This window comes from Hemitrygon akajei, chromosome 13, assembly GCF_048418815.1.
Source record: "Hemitrygon akajei chromosome 13, sHemAka1.3, whole genome shotgun sequence".
Lineage (NCBI taxonomy): Eukaryota > Metazoa > Chordata > Chondrichthyes > Myliobatiformes > Dasyatidae > Hemitrygon > Hemitrygon akajei.
Genome location: NC_133136.1, coordinates 59,172,770 through 59,188,835, shown reverse-complemented (window position 1 = coordinate 59,188,835; position 16,066 = coordinate 59,172,770). Strand labels below are relative to the sequence as shown.

At 37.9% G+C, this 16,066-nt stretch overlaps 1 protein-coding gene across 1 annotated transcript in view; it reads right to left on the bottom strand.

Moving 5' to 3' along the window:
* Positions 1 to 933: 933 nt before the first annotated feature.
* The window catches only part of gabra4 (gamma-aminobutyric acid type A receptor subunit alpha4), a 47,395-nt gene continuing 32,262 nt past the window's right edge, over positions 934 to 16,066 (bottom strand). The window contains exons 9-10 of the mRNA XM_073064714.1: positions 11,271 to 11,530; positions 934 to 6,713 (exon numbers count right to left, since the gene is read on the bottom strand). Coding sequence (XP_072920815.1) covers positions 6,171 to 6,713; positions 11,271 to 11,530 — 803 coding nt within the window. The 3' untranslated portion in view covers positions 934 to 6,170. The remainder of the gene's footprint in view (positions 6,714 to 11,270; positions 11,531 to 16,066) is intronic.

Below are 16,066 nucleotides of genomic sequence, written 5' to 3'. Positions count from 1 at the left end.
AACTTACTATTGCTTCAGTATTGCCAAACCCTGGAAATCCCTTCCCAATAGTACTGTGGGAGTACTGTCCACAGAAGGAATGTTCGATTCAGGAAAGCAAACCTATCACCATCTTTCCAAGAGTAATAAACATTTACTTTGTCTGTGACACCTACAGCTAGAAAAAAGAATTAAAACTGCTAGTTGGCACATTTAATGTTCATAGGCCTTACGTTGCCCAATATCTCAACAATGTGAAACACGTAACAATTATTAATTACAGCATATGTTAATCAGCAAAAATTTGACTTCAGTTACACCTTGGAGAATGAAGCCAAATGGTGCAATTTCTTGGCCAATGCCTTTTCAAACATGCTGCAGTTAATATTTCAATGATTTCTTTGAAAGGTTAATGATTTGAGTTAATTTCCTTATATAGTGTACCTCTAACTTCTTAACTTTTTAATTTCAGTGTAACTAGTTGTCAGGACTGAATTCACAAATAAAGATTAGGTGAGGTGAAATGTTATCTGATATTTCCTTATATTATGCTGCAATAAATAAAATTCTGTGTTGAATTATGAGTGTACGATCCTCTCTATCAAATTTCCCTCCTCACTTGGTACTAAGGTAAATTTTTTATGCTCAGGTTCAAAAGAAGAATGACTGTTGCTGTGTTAATGCTGATAATTTCAGTTCTGAGAACTACCTTGTTTAATCTTTATTTTGGAATTTGGGATTCATCAGTCTAGTCTATGTATTAAGATTTTTTTTGTGGGATTCTCAGATGTTCATTTTTCATGTTGAACCTGACAAATATGAGCTATACCGAAGTGACCAGAAAGATAAGCACCATATTCTGTAAGTGCCAGTAACTGATTTAGTCAGATTACAAGACTGGTCAACCCTCCAAACTGTGACAACATTCACACGTACATAGAGAAGTACACTAAATTCAGAATATTGCTTTAATAAACCATCAGCATTTTAAGTCAGAACCCAAAATTTAAATAACATGGATGTTGAATGATTTTTTTTTGCTTCTTAATTAACATTGGACTAGGGCCTGCAGTTATTGACCATCTAAAAAGTTACTAAATCAAAGATATATCCAGTATCATTTTTAAAAACACAATTAAGTCATGAAAATATGTATGTTCACATTACATTCTCTCCCATTGTAACTATCCAAACAGTAATTACTGTTATACAAAATCTACAAAATGTCATTTTACAGTCAATCAAATAAAAAATAAGGGGGCTGACATTGTTAGCTATATGAACATAAGCATTTTAAATACTTTATTCACACATTAATCTTTTATTTTTTGCAGGGGCTCCATTAGAAGGTAGATAACAGTGAGGCACGCATTTATTTAACATATATGAAACTTCAGATTGTAAACAGAAGAAATGCAAAAGAGATCACAGAAAATACTTTTTTAATGACTGAAATTAAATAAATAAACTTGCAGAGAATGACCAGGAAAACATCCATATGTGGTCAGTAATGTTACATATATATTTATGTTATAATGTTTTTATTTAAAATATCTATATATTGTATGTACAATCAAATATCACATTTACACAAAACATCAATCAATAGCACAACCTAATTTAGTACTGAACTTTACTTTGCAACATAGTATGCATTCGTCAAGGGACATACAATACATAAGCTAGAATTGGATGTTTCATTGAAATACAGACATGGCTTTAGACTTCTTTATCTTTTCACAGGTTCTCAACCTAATGTTTGTAATCTTGAATTCTGTCAAAGTGTAGATTCAAGATTATGTTCCATTATTCTTTCAGTCACTTTCCCTTTTTTTGCAGTACCTAATAATTCGAGCAGAAACCAAACATATGCCAGTATTGAGATAATAGGCTGTTAACAAAATATCAATGCATATCCACTGTACAAAGTGACCTAATAAAATATCTTTGCCCCTCCTTTAGCTCTCTCAAAGTTGAATGATTAGTGCTTTTTAATAATTTAAGCTATTCCACAATTGTTTAACAATGTTCATCTACTCAGAGTATTAGAACATATTGCATCTCTTTGTCCTAAAGTACCAACACTATGACTGCATTTACCTATTTATATATAGACAATGCAGAAGTATGTGTAAGTGAAATTGGAACTTACTCTTAAATTTTATCTTTAAGTTTAGCATTTATTTCAGTAGCTGCACTCTTTGGTTTGACACAAATCATGTTTATTGAAAATATACTGAGATTTTAAAAACTATGTCAGACATCTTAAATAATGTTAAATATCCTGATAGATTTTTTTATGTTCAAATGAGAGATGATGCTGAGAGGAACCGTCTTTAAAAAATCATTGATGAGCAAAAAAATGACAAATCAACAATATTCAAGAAAAAGAAATGCAACAATAAAATAGAAATAATCAACAAAATAATATACAAAGTATGAAACTAGTTCAATTTATTGTAATAAGCTAAAGTCATGAGTAGGCTTCAAAATACAATTATTTGGAGATGAAACTAAAAGGTCTGAAACATCTGTTAAAATAGATATTAGCAGAGGAAATGTCATCATTGACAAGTCTTAATACAATGGTTAACAAAAGAATACATAATGTAGGAGGTGGAAGCAGGATTAATCCAAATACTAAGAAGCACAGGATAAATAAATCAATTCCAAGTGCTTTAGTACTGCAGCAGAGTTGAAGTTATCACATCAAAGGGGACAAGGCAAGGGACAAAACACCAACAATCCAGAAAAAGATAGTAAGGCACAGACTTACACTTTTGTAGCTTGGAACATATTTTCAAGCATGTCACATAAATGGATGCTCAAATATGGTCAATTATCTGGCCTCAAGTTGATGAACACTTGATGGTTGGGATCTGCAAAGTGTACCACACCAAGTAAGGTGGTAACTCAAGGTATCAAAGTGTTAAATAATGGATTTATTTTAAAAAGGCATTTTAAGGTGATTCTCTAGATTGTTTTAAGATTAAGAATGGAACTGACAATAATAGACCTATCAATTATTGCAGTGAAAGGACTCAGTGCCAAAAAATGAATATTCCTTTGCCACAAATTCAAAGCAGAAAAACTCTTGCATTGACACCATCTTTCTTGGAATTCTGTAACTCTTCCATGATACAGCAATGGATAAAAGAATGTGAAAATTCAAACACTCTTTGTTCCAGCTCTCACTTCAGATACCTACCAAATGACATCTGATGCACGTGCAGCTGTGAACCAGCTAAATGTCAACATATCATGAGAAGGAGAAAAGGAAGGAGAAAATCAGTAGATAAGGAAGGAAGAGCAAGCAAACTATTTTCACACCAAGATTAACAATGTGGTGTAAGATTATAATGGAAGGTTGTTGCAGCAAGCAACATCAGTAAGGAGAGAAAAGAAACAATAAGAAATTGGGTTTTATAATTAACTTAGAAAAACTGCTCAGTCAAGTAGAAATGAGCTTCAAACCAGAAGACAGTGTTGGTGCTACAATGAATAAATATTACTGCACGCAAAAAACTGGAACTCAGCAGGTCAGGCAGCATCTAAGAAAATGAATAAGCAGTCAATGTTTCAGGACTGAAAAGGAAGGGGGAAGATGCCAGAATAAAAAGGTGGGGAGGAGGCAAAGAGGCTTGCTAGAAGGTGGTAGGTGAAGCCACTTTGGTGGGAAATATCTGTGGTGGTGGGTCTGAGTGAGTACATGGTTGAAGAGTTGGAGGGCAGCAGAAATCACAGAGGGGGAGCAGCGAGAGTAGGATTCACTGAACTCCACTGAACGGGAGATTTAAACTTCTTCAGCATATTTATCCCCCAAAGAGACTTCACAGTGTTTCATTGGCAATCATTGCTCACTCCACCACAGCCACTAAAAAATTCTGGAGTGGGATATGCCTAATCACTTCCTAAAATTTATTCCAACAGAAGACCTAAAGCAAGGCCAATTAATTAGATATGCAATGAGTCAAGCACCTATTTTAGCTGACTGATTGCAAAAGGCAAAACAAAGAGCCAAAAATATTGGAGGAATTTTTTTTCAGGTTTCTACAGGCTTCAGACATTTGTTCCTCTGAAGTGAGCTTCATAACACCTATTTTATTTATATTTAATGAGTGCAACAACAATCAATTTCCACCTCATTGTGTTTAAAGAGATCTCTAAACACATTGCGGCTTGAATAAAAGTTTGTTAAAAATAGCTCTGCAAATAGCCTACTTGAAGTGAGGAGGTGGATCTCCTGTCAGAAAAATTTGCATGGCCTGCCCTCCAAGCTGTTGGTGTAAGCAGGCATATGCCATTGATTAGCTCAAGCACACTTTCATCATTATTAGAAATGTGCGTCCAATTCACATTGGCAATAGAAATTTACATTATGGATGTGATTATCAATCAAAAATACCTGGATGACATCAACAGGATTTATTTAATATACATCACTGTACTACTTGTCAATTTTTTTTTGGTAACTCTACTTTTAGAAATGGATGAAGTTTCAGATATTTGTGCATTGTATGGATAGACTTAGTAAGTCGTAAAGAAAGTGAACCTGTTTTCTATGTAGACAGCCATCATAAAAGGGACAAAATGACTCAGATCCTTAAAGGATTGTAAGGCACAAGGAAAAAGATAAGGTTCATTTATTTCATTTGCTTTTATAGCTTTAAAGGAAATATGAAAATAAATATTAAAATAAATGTAGATTACTAACACCCTTTATTTTAAAATAAATGGTTATTTTTAAAATTTAATTACTGCAGGAAAATTTAACCTTGGGAAAGTAAACTTGATGCAGAACCAGAGAAAACAAATAACATGAAAAAATAACCAGAAAAACTGGGTTTTTCTTTCTCTTTAAGGTTTTGCAAAATATCATCAGAGTTATCTTCAGAGACATATCACTTTCATATTCAGCTTTCCAAATTAAAATCCATGGGTTATGCATTGCTATTTTAACTCATCCTATCATATATATTCACCCCCCCCCACATTCGCCTTCTCTTCCCCAAAAGTTACCTTGCATTTCTTCCTCCCAGCTCTAATGAAGGAGTGCTAATCCTTACCATTGACTGCTTCTGCAGAGATGCTGATTGATCTGCTGAATCTATCTAACACTTCTTGATTTTTATTTCAGATTTCTAGCATCAGCTTTTTTATTGTCATGCTCTTTCCTTCTTTTTTATTTTACAAAATCCAGAAAGAGAAAAATGAATTCAGTTGTGCAAAAATATATGTTGTGCAAAGTAATTATTTGAATATATGTCATTCACAAGGCATTTTGGGTAACCTAAAATCAAAGGGGTTCAGATCATATACATAAGCCATAAATTTTTTTTACTTATTATTTTTGTCTATCTATTTCCAAATTGGTTAATTGTTACTTGCTTGAAACTTGTGTCTTTTACCTGGTGCTTATAGTGAACATTGGTTCACTATCACTGGCCATATCTTACTTTAACTCTATTACATTTCCATTGAGAATTCATAGGCACTTTTCTGACCATTAGAAACATACCCATTCTTAAAAATTTTCTTCAAAAAAATCTTAAAACAAAATATAATTTGAAAATGGTGATTGTTACAAAAATACCATAAAAGGTAAATTATTTCTCTTCTTTATATTGTAGACAATATAGAAAAGAGGCCAGCAGTTGTGTTTCACAGACACAAGGAGTATAATATATACTGAACAGAAGCTGCAGAAACTATTAACTCTCTTTTATAGACCAGACAGGATAGCAGAAATCAGTAACACATTTCTGATGAAGGGGTCCAGTCCCTGCTAATAATATTAATTTGTCATTTCTACTTCAGAAATAGCTGTGTATTTCTGGAATTTCTTAAATACAGATTTGTCTCTGCTTTTATCCTTCACACTTCTTCTATCACTGTTATTGCTGATCATCTTCAAGTATACAACTTCTATTTCTTTATACCAGGGAGGAGGATACTAGCAGCAACACAAACAGCAGTTAAGCAAGTTATGGCGAGAAAGAGAGAGAGAGTTTGTTTGTGTGCGTGTGTGTATGTGTGTTAGAGAGAGAGTAAGAGAGCACTGTTTATTTAAACAGTGCTGAGAACCTTGCTATTCATACATTAGAGTAATAAACCTTAAATGAAACCCCTGCATTATTTTATGGATTACGAACTTTTCTAACAGTTAACAACATTTTTCTGCTGCAATGACATTACAAATCACTTTCTGCTTTCTCCATGGTGTCTTTTGAGAGGTAGACCACCCAGTAGACCATGTTAAATGCACCAAATGTTACTGGAAAAAGTATTCGAGCATACTTATCAATTTTGCTGGTTCCAACACCAGTGGGTGCTGCTGGGGGCGGGGCTGGGGCAGCCATGGTAGAGGCGGATGAAGAATTCTTGGGGGCTGATCCAAATAATCTTGATGCAGGCAAGCTCTGTTCAAGTGTTGCTCCACATTGACGGTGAATAGGCGTTGGCCTCAATGAAGCAATGGTCGGGGTGCAAGGTGGAGGTGGTGGAGTGCTTCTCATCGGAGGTATAGTAGGGGATGTATGGATGGGCCTAAGTGTACTGGGACTTGGCGCAGGCGAAGAAGGTGCCATAGTCGAGGGGGGTACCTGTCCAATTATAGTCGGTTTCGGTTTCACGTTCTTGTTATCATTCCCCAGGTAATCTCTTTTACTGATCAGAGCATCTGATTGTGCCAAGAAGTTCATTCTCTTCCTTAAATTGCCATTTGAATCGGGGTGCTGTGAATGAAGACCAAAAAAAAAACAATTCAGTAGCTGAAAGTAAGAAGTCGCATTGGAATTATGGCAAAAAAAATAAACATGTGCAATTGATTTTGTGAACAAAGCAGCAATAACGTTCAGAGGCTGAATTTCCTCCTTTGCTGGTTGTTCATTCAGGATATCCAAACAAATCAATCATAAAAATTCTGATGGTTCTGGATTCTCAGTCACAATCTCTGAAGAACCACATGCATTATTACCTGATTTTTTTTTAGAAAATAACTAAAATTCCATAGATGTGAGAATATAGACTTTTTATGGCATTGTTCCTTTAAGCAAATCTCACTTGCAATTATTGCAACAGATCTGTGTCATTTCACAACACAGAACACCAACTCAGCACTGACTATTTCATCCAGGAACCATGCAGAACAGGGACATTTATCCACAGGAAAACTTGGGAGTATCTCATTTTGCACTGGTTTTGAATACATGATGTCCAGATCCAAATTAATAATATAAGAGGATTGACTATATAATGCTGAATCTAAAATTGGCTAGGATTCATCACATTTGGAGAAAGAAAATTACTTATAAGTATAAAAAAATGCCTATTTATTTAGTAAGTACCTGGAGGTTACACATCATGACTCTCCAAAGTCAAACCCACAGTGATTTACTGATCTAATTCATCTCAGCCAGAGGGAGGTGCAAATATTGGCCAAATATTCTGCATCTGATTATTATCAAAAATACAAAAATGTTTCATGCTTGAAATTACAAGTAAGTGACATTTCTTTAGGAAGGATTTTGTAAAACCATTGCAAACATTTTTCTCACCATTATCTTTTTCGGACAAGTAGTACCTAATGTTTGGGGATGTGCAAACAGAAGCCAACATTTTCACACTTGTTTAGTGCTAACTTACAAATGGGAATTTCCCTCTTCATGAATTGATCTATTCTACCACAGTTTGTGTGTAGTGCTACTAATAACATTTGTTGAGATACCATGAAAATAACATTACAGTACTTTAAAAATGGATTCCCGAGACCCAAGGGGGACCGAAGGCAAATAAAAGCACAGGAGATGCTGGAAATCCTGAACAGCACACACTAAATGCTGGAGGGACTCATCCTGACTTGCTGGGTTCCTCTAGAATTTTGTGTCTGTTGATCAGGAGAAAAATATTTTGTTTTAAAGACATTCAGAAGAGCAGAAAGGTGACAAGTAAAGACAGCCGATCTCCATGAAGATGACTGTCGTAGTTCTTCCCTTAGTTTATAAGGGTGCAGTGTTTCTATTCATTAAATCACACCTTTGGAATTGTTCCTAGAAATACTGGTAGTTTATGATCCTTTGTTAAAACCATAAAACCATAGAACATTACAGCACAGAAACAGGCCTTTTGGCCCTTCTTGGCTGTGCCGAACCATTTTTCTGCCTAGTCCCACTGACCTGCACCTGAACCATATCCCTCCATACACCTCTCATCCAGGTACCTGTCCAAGCTTTTCTTAAATGTTAAAAGTGAGCCCGCATTTACCACTTCATCTGGCAGCTCATTCCACACTCCCACCACTCTCTGTGTGAAGAAGCCCCCCCTCCCAATGTTCCCTTTAAACTTTTCCCCTTTCACCCTTAACCCATGTCCTCTGGTTTCTTTCTCCCCTAGCCTCAGTGGAAAAAGCCTGCTTGCATTCACTCTATCTATACCCATCATAATTTTATTTACAATACAGGCCCTTCGGCCCAAAAGGTTGTACCAAAAAATGTCCCTACCTTACAAATTACTAGGCTTACCAAGAGCCCTCTATTTTACTAAGCTCCATGTACCTATCTAAAAGCCTCTTAAAAGACCCTATCGTATCTGCCTCCGTTCTTCAAAATTATTTGATGGAATCTAGAAAGAAAACTTCAAAAGCTTTTTATCAATCAACATTAATAGTGATTGCTTTAAACCTGATACCCGATGTCCACGCAGAGTGTAATTTTTGATTTTGTCAATCATGAAGAGATTGGAATGGGCAGAAATTGCAGATTCAACTGAATTTACACTCCATTGAAAACAACGGTACATTTCCGAGTGAGTGTTACAGCACTCTCATTCACATTTCCAGCTAAAGTAAAAAACTCTGCACAGGAGTGACTGGAGTTTGCTGAAATTGGACTTAATATGGTTAACAGAGAAGTTCCGTGAGGCTGTTGGAAATCCAGAGCAACACACACAAAATGCTGGAGGAACTCAGCAGGTCAGGTGGCATCGATGGAAATCAATAAACAATTGATGCCACACGCAGGTCGATGGAGCAATACCTTATCTCCCGCCTAAGTAGCCTCCTTCCTGCCGGCATGAACATCCAACTCACTGACCTCCATTGATACCCCTGCCCCCCCCACCCTCACCCCCATCCCTATCTATTATTTTAGTCTGGTTCTCTTTCTCTCTCTTTTCCCTCCCTCACTATAATCTCTCCCCCCAGCCCTACCTTTCTTTCTCTTTTATTTCCCATAATTCTCCACCTTCCCCTAGCCCATTTCCCTTCAGCCTATCACGTCCCAGCTCTCTACTTCATCCCTCCCCCCACTTCTTATCCCCCCTCGACCATCCCATGTTACTTCACTCCTGATGAAGGGTTTCGGCCCGAAACGTCGTTATTACCTCCTCCCATAGATGCTGTCTGGCCTGCTGAGTTCTGCCAGCATTTCATGTTTTTTATTTATTTCCAGCATCTGCAGATTCACTCGTGTTGCCAAACAATTGATGTTTTTGGCTGAGACCCTTCTTCAGGACTGGAAAGGAAGGTGAAAGATACCAGAATAAGAAGGTGGAGGGAGGGACAGGAGTACAAATTAGAAAGTGATAGGTGAAGTGATTTGGGTGAGGGAGGGATGATGAAGTAAGAAGCTGAGAGCTGATAGGTGGGAAAGGCAAAGGGCTAGAGAAAAAGGAATCTGATAGAACAGGATAGTGGACCGTGGGAGAAAGGAAAGGAGGAGGGTCACCGGGGGAAGTGATAGGCAGATGAGGAGAAGAGGTAAGAAGGGGGCTAGAATGGGGAATTGAAGAAGAGGGAAGGGATTGCAGGAAAAATTGCTGGAAGTTGAAGAAATCAATGTACATGCCATCAGGTTTGAGGATACCCAATAGGAACATGAGTTGGTGCACAAGAATGTTGCCTGAATTGGAGAGACTGGATAACCTGGGTCTGATTTCCCTCAAGCGAAGGAGGCTGAGAGGTGAGATGACAGAGGTATATAAGATTATGAGAGGTATGTAAGATTACAAGAGGCACTGACTGTGTAGATAGGCATTGTTTTGCTTCCCATGGTAGAGGTGTTTAAAGCTAGACAGCACAGGTTGAAGATGAAAGGGAGAAGGCCTAAAGAACATCTGAGGGGTAAAATTTTCACACCAGCAATAGTTTGTATCTGGAACGAGGTGGTGGAGGCAGGACCACAACAACATTTCAGAAGCATCTAAAGTGGGACATAAATGAGCAGTGTAAAAAGGAGTATGGACTTAACAGAAGCAAGTGGGATTAATATAGTTATTCATGATGGTTAGCAAGATGCAGTGGGTAAAGGGTCTGCTTCTGTGCTACACAACTCTATGATTCTACAAGTCAAAAGATGTTAAGATAATGTTACTGGCTTAATTTTACCAACAGCTGCCTTCTATCACCTACGTGTGACCTACTATTGGGTGGTAAAAGCCTCAGCTTATCTCGAGCCTTTTTAACATATAAGTTGTCTTTCCATGAACACGGAACACTTTCTGTCACTTGTTGTGAAGGAGGTCTTTCTAACAAGATGTAAAATATCAGCCCAGAGATCTTCCTCAGTAACGATCAGAACCTTTTGTTGGATTGATCCTACTGCCCACCTCCATGGCTTCCAGAATGTACAGTGTTTGGCCTGGAATTGGTAAATTCCACCAGGATCTGCTTAGTGAAAGCTGTGTCTCAAAATGGTTTTGGCTTCATTGCTGTTGCAGTGACAGGCTGTTATGTCTTCAAAAGCCATTCATAAGTACAAGTGTGTGTGTGTGTGTGTGTGTGTGTGTGTGTGTGTGTGTGTGTGTGTGTGTGTGTGTGTGTGTGTGTGTGTGTGTGTGTGTGTGTGTGTGTGTGTGTGTGTGTGTGTGTGTGTGTGTGTGTGTGTGTGTGTGTGTGTGTGTGTCTGGAGACACAACAGACTCCAGATGCTGGAGGAACTCAACAGCATCAGAAAAGGTAGGTTCACAACATGAAATGTCAACTGTCCTGCTACCTCCACAGATGCTGAAGTTTTCAAGCAATTTGTTTTTATTTTTGTAATATAATTATGCCCTAAATGATCTTGTATTTCATTCAATGAACTTCAAAAATGTATTAAGGTAAGAGAGTCTGCAGAAAAATATTGGCCCCTTCCCAGACTGCACTTATCAACTACACACTGGGAGGATTTCTGGCAAGATTAAACAGCAATAACATTCACCAATTAAGCATGAGTTGGTTTGGAAATTATTGTTATTATTATTGTATGAGAAAATAGTCGTCACCATTCTGCATTATTATAATAGCAAATGATTACCTGAAGTACATTCTCTGACACTGACACTGTCTTTATTGGAGAAGGCGGAGATGTAGCAGGAGGCTTGGCTGCCCTTTTTTTGGCTTTTTCAGCTTGTACATTAGTGAAGTAGTTAACGGCAGCAAATTCAATCAGAGCAGAGAACACAAACGCAAAGCAAACGGCAATAAACCAGTCCATGGCTGTGGCATAGGAAACCTTTGGCAAAGAGTGTCGGGCGCTGATGCTCAGCGTTGTCATGGTTAGAACTGTTGTTATACCTTTAATTGAGAACATAAGTTATTTCCTTCAAAGAGAAATATCAGTAAGTATAATATATTCAGACACAGCAAAATTATTCAGGTACATTTTTCAATAATGAGCATATAATCTATTCTTTTGAATCAAGTATTTGGAACCCCAGATTACATAAAGGTTCATTCCAGAGAACTGTCTTTAAGCCAGTTTTTCCAAATATCAGAAATGAACAATTTCAAAGAAGGTCATTTTCAACCATGTATAGTTCCAATGGTACAGTATCAGAACGTCTCACTTCCGATAGCTGTTTTTGATGGCCTTAAGATATCAATGGATGTCACATCAGTTGATAAAGTATTTTACAAAGGATTTGTTTCCAAAACAAACCTCTTAAGTGATTTCTGACTGTGAATTGGCAATGCATTTGCTTGATTACTGTGGAAAGGTAGAATTTTTTTAATGCTTAATTTTGAATTAATAGCTGCCAGCCCCTACTCCTTATCTTCAGAAGATGTTGCTTTTCTGCAACTCACTTTCCTGTTTTGAAATTTTATTAAGTTTGGGAAAATTTGCTTGAATCCAGATTTCTTTAACTCAGGTCTTCCATAACATGAGGAGCCGTGTATGGAAAACTTTCACATGATAAACATACTTTTGGTGTAGAACATTACAAGTTGAAGAATATTCAGAGGATGTGGAGAGTCTGCAGCGGGATATAGATAGGTTAAGTGAGTGGGCCAAGGTCTGGCAGATGGAATACAACGTTGGTAAATGCGAGATTATTCACTTTGGAAGGAATAATAGAAGAGCAGATTATTATGCAAATGGTGAAAGATTGCAGCATGCTGTTGTGCAGAGGGACTTGGGAGTGCTTGTTCATGAATCGCAAAAAAGTTGCCTTGCAGCTACAACAGGTTATTAAGAAGGCAATTGGAATGTTGGCCTTCATTGCTAGAGGGATTGAATTCAAGAGCAGGGAGGTCATGCTGCGACTATACAGGGTACTGGTGACACCGCATCTGGAATACTGAGTGCAGTTCTGGTCTCCACACTTGAGGAGGGATATACTGGCCTTGGAGGCGGTGCAGAGGAGGTTCACCAGGTTGATTCCAGGGATGAAGGGGTTAACCTATGAGGAGAGATTGAGTCGCCGGGGACTATACTCTCTGGGAGTCAGAAGAATGAGAGGGGATCTTAAAGAATCATACAAAATTTTCAAAGGGATTGATAAGATAGAAGTAGGAAAGTTGTTTCCATTGGTAGGTGAGACTAGGACTAGGCGACATTGCCTCAAGATTCGGGGGGAAGATTTAGGATGGAGATGAGGAGAACCTGTTTTTCCCAGACAGTGATGATTCTGTGGAATTCTTTGCCCAGGGAAGCAGTTGAGGCTTCTTCACTAAATATATTTAAGATACAGTTAGATAGATTTTTACATAGTAGGGGAATTAAGGGTTATGGGGAAAAGGCAGGTAGATGGAGCTGAGTTTACGGACAGATCAGCCATGATCTTATTGAATGGCGGGACAAGCTCAATGGGCCGGATGGCCTACTCCTGCTCCTATTTCTTATGTTCTTGTTATGTTCTTAGTTTACTTATTCAAAGTTGCTGTAGTTGGATTACATGAAGGTTTGGTGATTTTTAAAATTCATTTTATATAATTACACCTTTAAAATGAAACTGCTCTTTGAAGCCACACTTTCATGTCACATTCGATTTATTGCTTCCTTGATTTCAACAACAATTCCTCTCACCTCACCTCTGGATTTCATCTTAGTACTATGTTTGGACCAAGTGGTCTGAGCAAATCCTGAAAGGGATTGTGAACAGCAGTTCAACCATCCCACCTGACGCTAATCATCTTCCCAAGGTGAAGCAAAGACCATGGAATTAAAATGAATAACTTTTGTAAGAGCTATAACTAAGTAAAATGTGAACTTAAGAGTATCTCAAAAGATCTTAATTGGGTCTCAGTGAAGGGAAGACCACTCTTTATAGTGGTTTGGGAGGATCTATTAGCATACTCGCAGGCCCACACATGATGCTGGGGAAGGTAGCCACACCTCAATGCCTAGCACATGACAAGCACTTTCTGTGATAGTGAGAGAAAAAGGTAATTCAGATTCAGATTCGGGTTCAATGAATCTGAATATAATAAGCAACGAGTATAAGGAAGGAGACATAATTGATAAATGGAGAATTGGTTTGCAGTTATTGGAGTTTCAAATTAGATCCTCAGGTAGTAGGAGAGAAAAGGACTTCCTTGCCGAAAATCAGAAAAAAACTCAGATGCTAGAAATCTGAAATAAACAAGCATGACTTTGCGGATGTTCTTCAAAGCAGACTCCCAATCTCCTTCTGGTTTCTCCAGTATAGAGAAGACTACATCATGAGCATCAACTGCAATATTCTAGAAAAATTCTGGAAATTCCAATATTCTGGAAAAGTACATCTGAATAGACTGCTGTTCCTTCCTCATTTTTATCATCATCATGCTCCAACAACTTATCTTCCTGCTTGAAAGATGCTGCCAAAGATTCTGTATGCATGAGGATGAGGTTTTGCGGCATCACAAATCTTTACACCTACTGAGGCCACAGTAGAGCAGGGAGCAAAAAGAGATCACTGGGCACGCCAGGAGCTAAGAATAGCAGAACAAAAAGAAATTGAATTTGAACCCTTTTAATGGAGACTTTCTAGGTCCTCAAGAAAACATATTCTTTAAACTGAAATCCACACCCTATGACAATCATGTGTAACTTGAAAAACATAATAGGAAAAGTAATGATAGAAGTTTGCAGTTTACACACAGCTCAAGCTGCCTTTGGGAACTATATTGTACCATGTGGCATGACTTAAAACCGTTACTGTATCAGCGCTTGCTCTTTAGTTAAAAGTTACAGCCGCTAATAACAAATATTCTCTTAACAGCATTAATTAGTTGTTTACGCAAACAATGACAGAAAGACTCCTACAGAAATTACATATGCACTTTTGCAAATGTCGCTGCTAAAGGTGATAACAATATAGTGACCGAGTCTGAGGGAAAACGAGAATAATATTTTCTCAGTAGGACAGTGATGATTGTCTGGCATAACATGCTACATTTATCAGGGAGCCCTAGAAGAATGAAAACTCTCAGCCTTTCACCATATAGAAATTACCGTATTCAGATATTCATCAAGTTAGGGACAGAGAACAGGAAGCTCAGACTTGAGAAAAGGGAGACAACATTGTTGCTGGTGGTAGGGCTGTGGACATTGATGTGTCTTCTTTTGACGGCAGCTACTAACCAGGTCTCGAATTGGAATAGAGACAACATCACACAGCAAAAGGCTATGAAAGCTTGCTGCAGGACCTGGTCCAGCTTGAAAAATGGGCTGAAAAATAGCAGATAGAATTTAATGCAGGCGAGTGTGAGGTGTGTTTGATGGGAGATCAAACACAGTGAATGGTAGGGCACTGACGAGTATGGCAGAACAGAAGATCCGGGAATCCAGATCCATAATTCCTTGAAGATGGCGTCACAGGTTGGTAGCGACATAAAAAGAGCTTTTGATACATTGGCCTTTATAAATCGGGGAACTGAGAAGAGTTGGGATGTTATGTTTGAGTTGGATTTGGTCAGATTTGGAGTATTATATGCAGTTATGGTCACCTACCTACAGGAAAGATACCAACGAAATTGAAAGAGTACAGAGAAAATTTACGAGTACTTAAGGATCTAAGTTATAAGGAAAAGTTGAATAGGTTAGGGTTTTTGTTTCCTGGAGTATAAGGGAATGAGAGGAGACTGGACAGAGGTATACAAAATTATGAGTGATATAGACGGAAAATGCAAGTAGGATTTTCACTCTGAGGTAGGGTGAGACTAGAACTGGAGATCAGGGGTTAAGGATATAAGGTGAAATATTTAAGGGGATCTTCTTTGCAAGAAGGTGGTGTGAGTGTAGAATGGTGGATGCAGGTTCAATTGCAACACTTGAGAAAAGTTTGCAGAAGTACAGTAATGGGAGGGGTATAGAGGATTGTGGTCCATTTGCAGGCTGATGGGTTTTGGCAGGATAACAGCTTAGCACAGACTAGATGAGCTGAAGAACTGGTTTCTGTGCAGTAGTGCTTCTTGACTCTATGACTCTCTCAAAGGCCATCCTAATCAAACACCAGAAGAGATTTTCAAAAGACATGGGTCACATACATGAACAAATAATTCCAGTACAGTCTGTTGACCCAGTGGTCAGCGTAACAGTAACATGTCAGCCACAGAAAGTGAATTCCACATGTTCGTCTCCCATAGTTTCCTCATAGCTCTCACTTCCACAGCTTTGCTGTCAACAAATATGTACTCTGTTACTTCATCTGGGTCATTAACATAGACAATTGAAATTTTGAACTCTCTCTGTGGAGTTACCAGCTGTGGTCCTATGATTTACAAAACACAGAATCCCTGCATTCACTACAATGAACATTTATACAACTTATGCTCAGAATCCTCCGAGCAATTCAAGCAAATGAAGCCCATCCTGTGGAAGGGAACCTCCAATACACATGAAGTTTC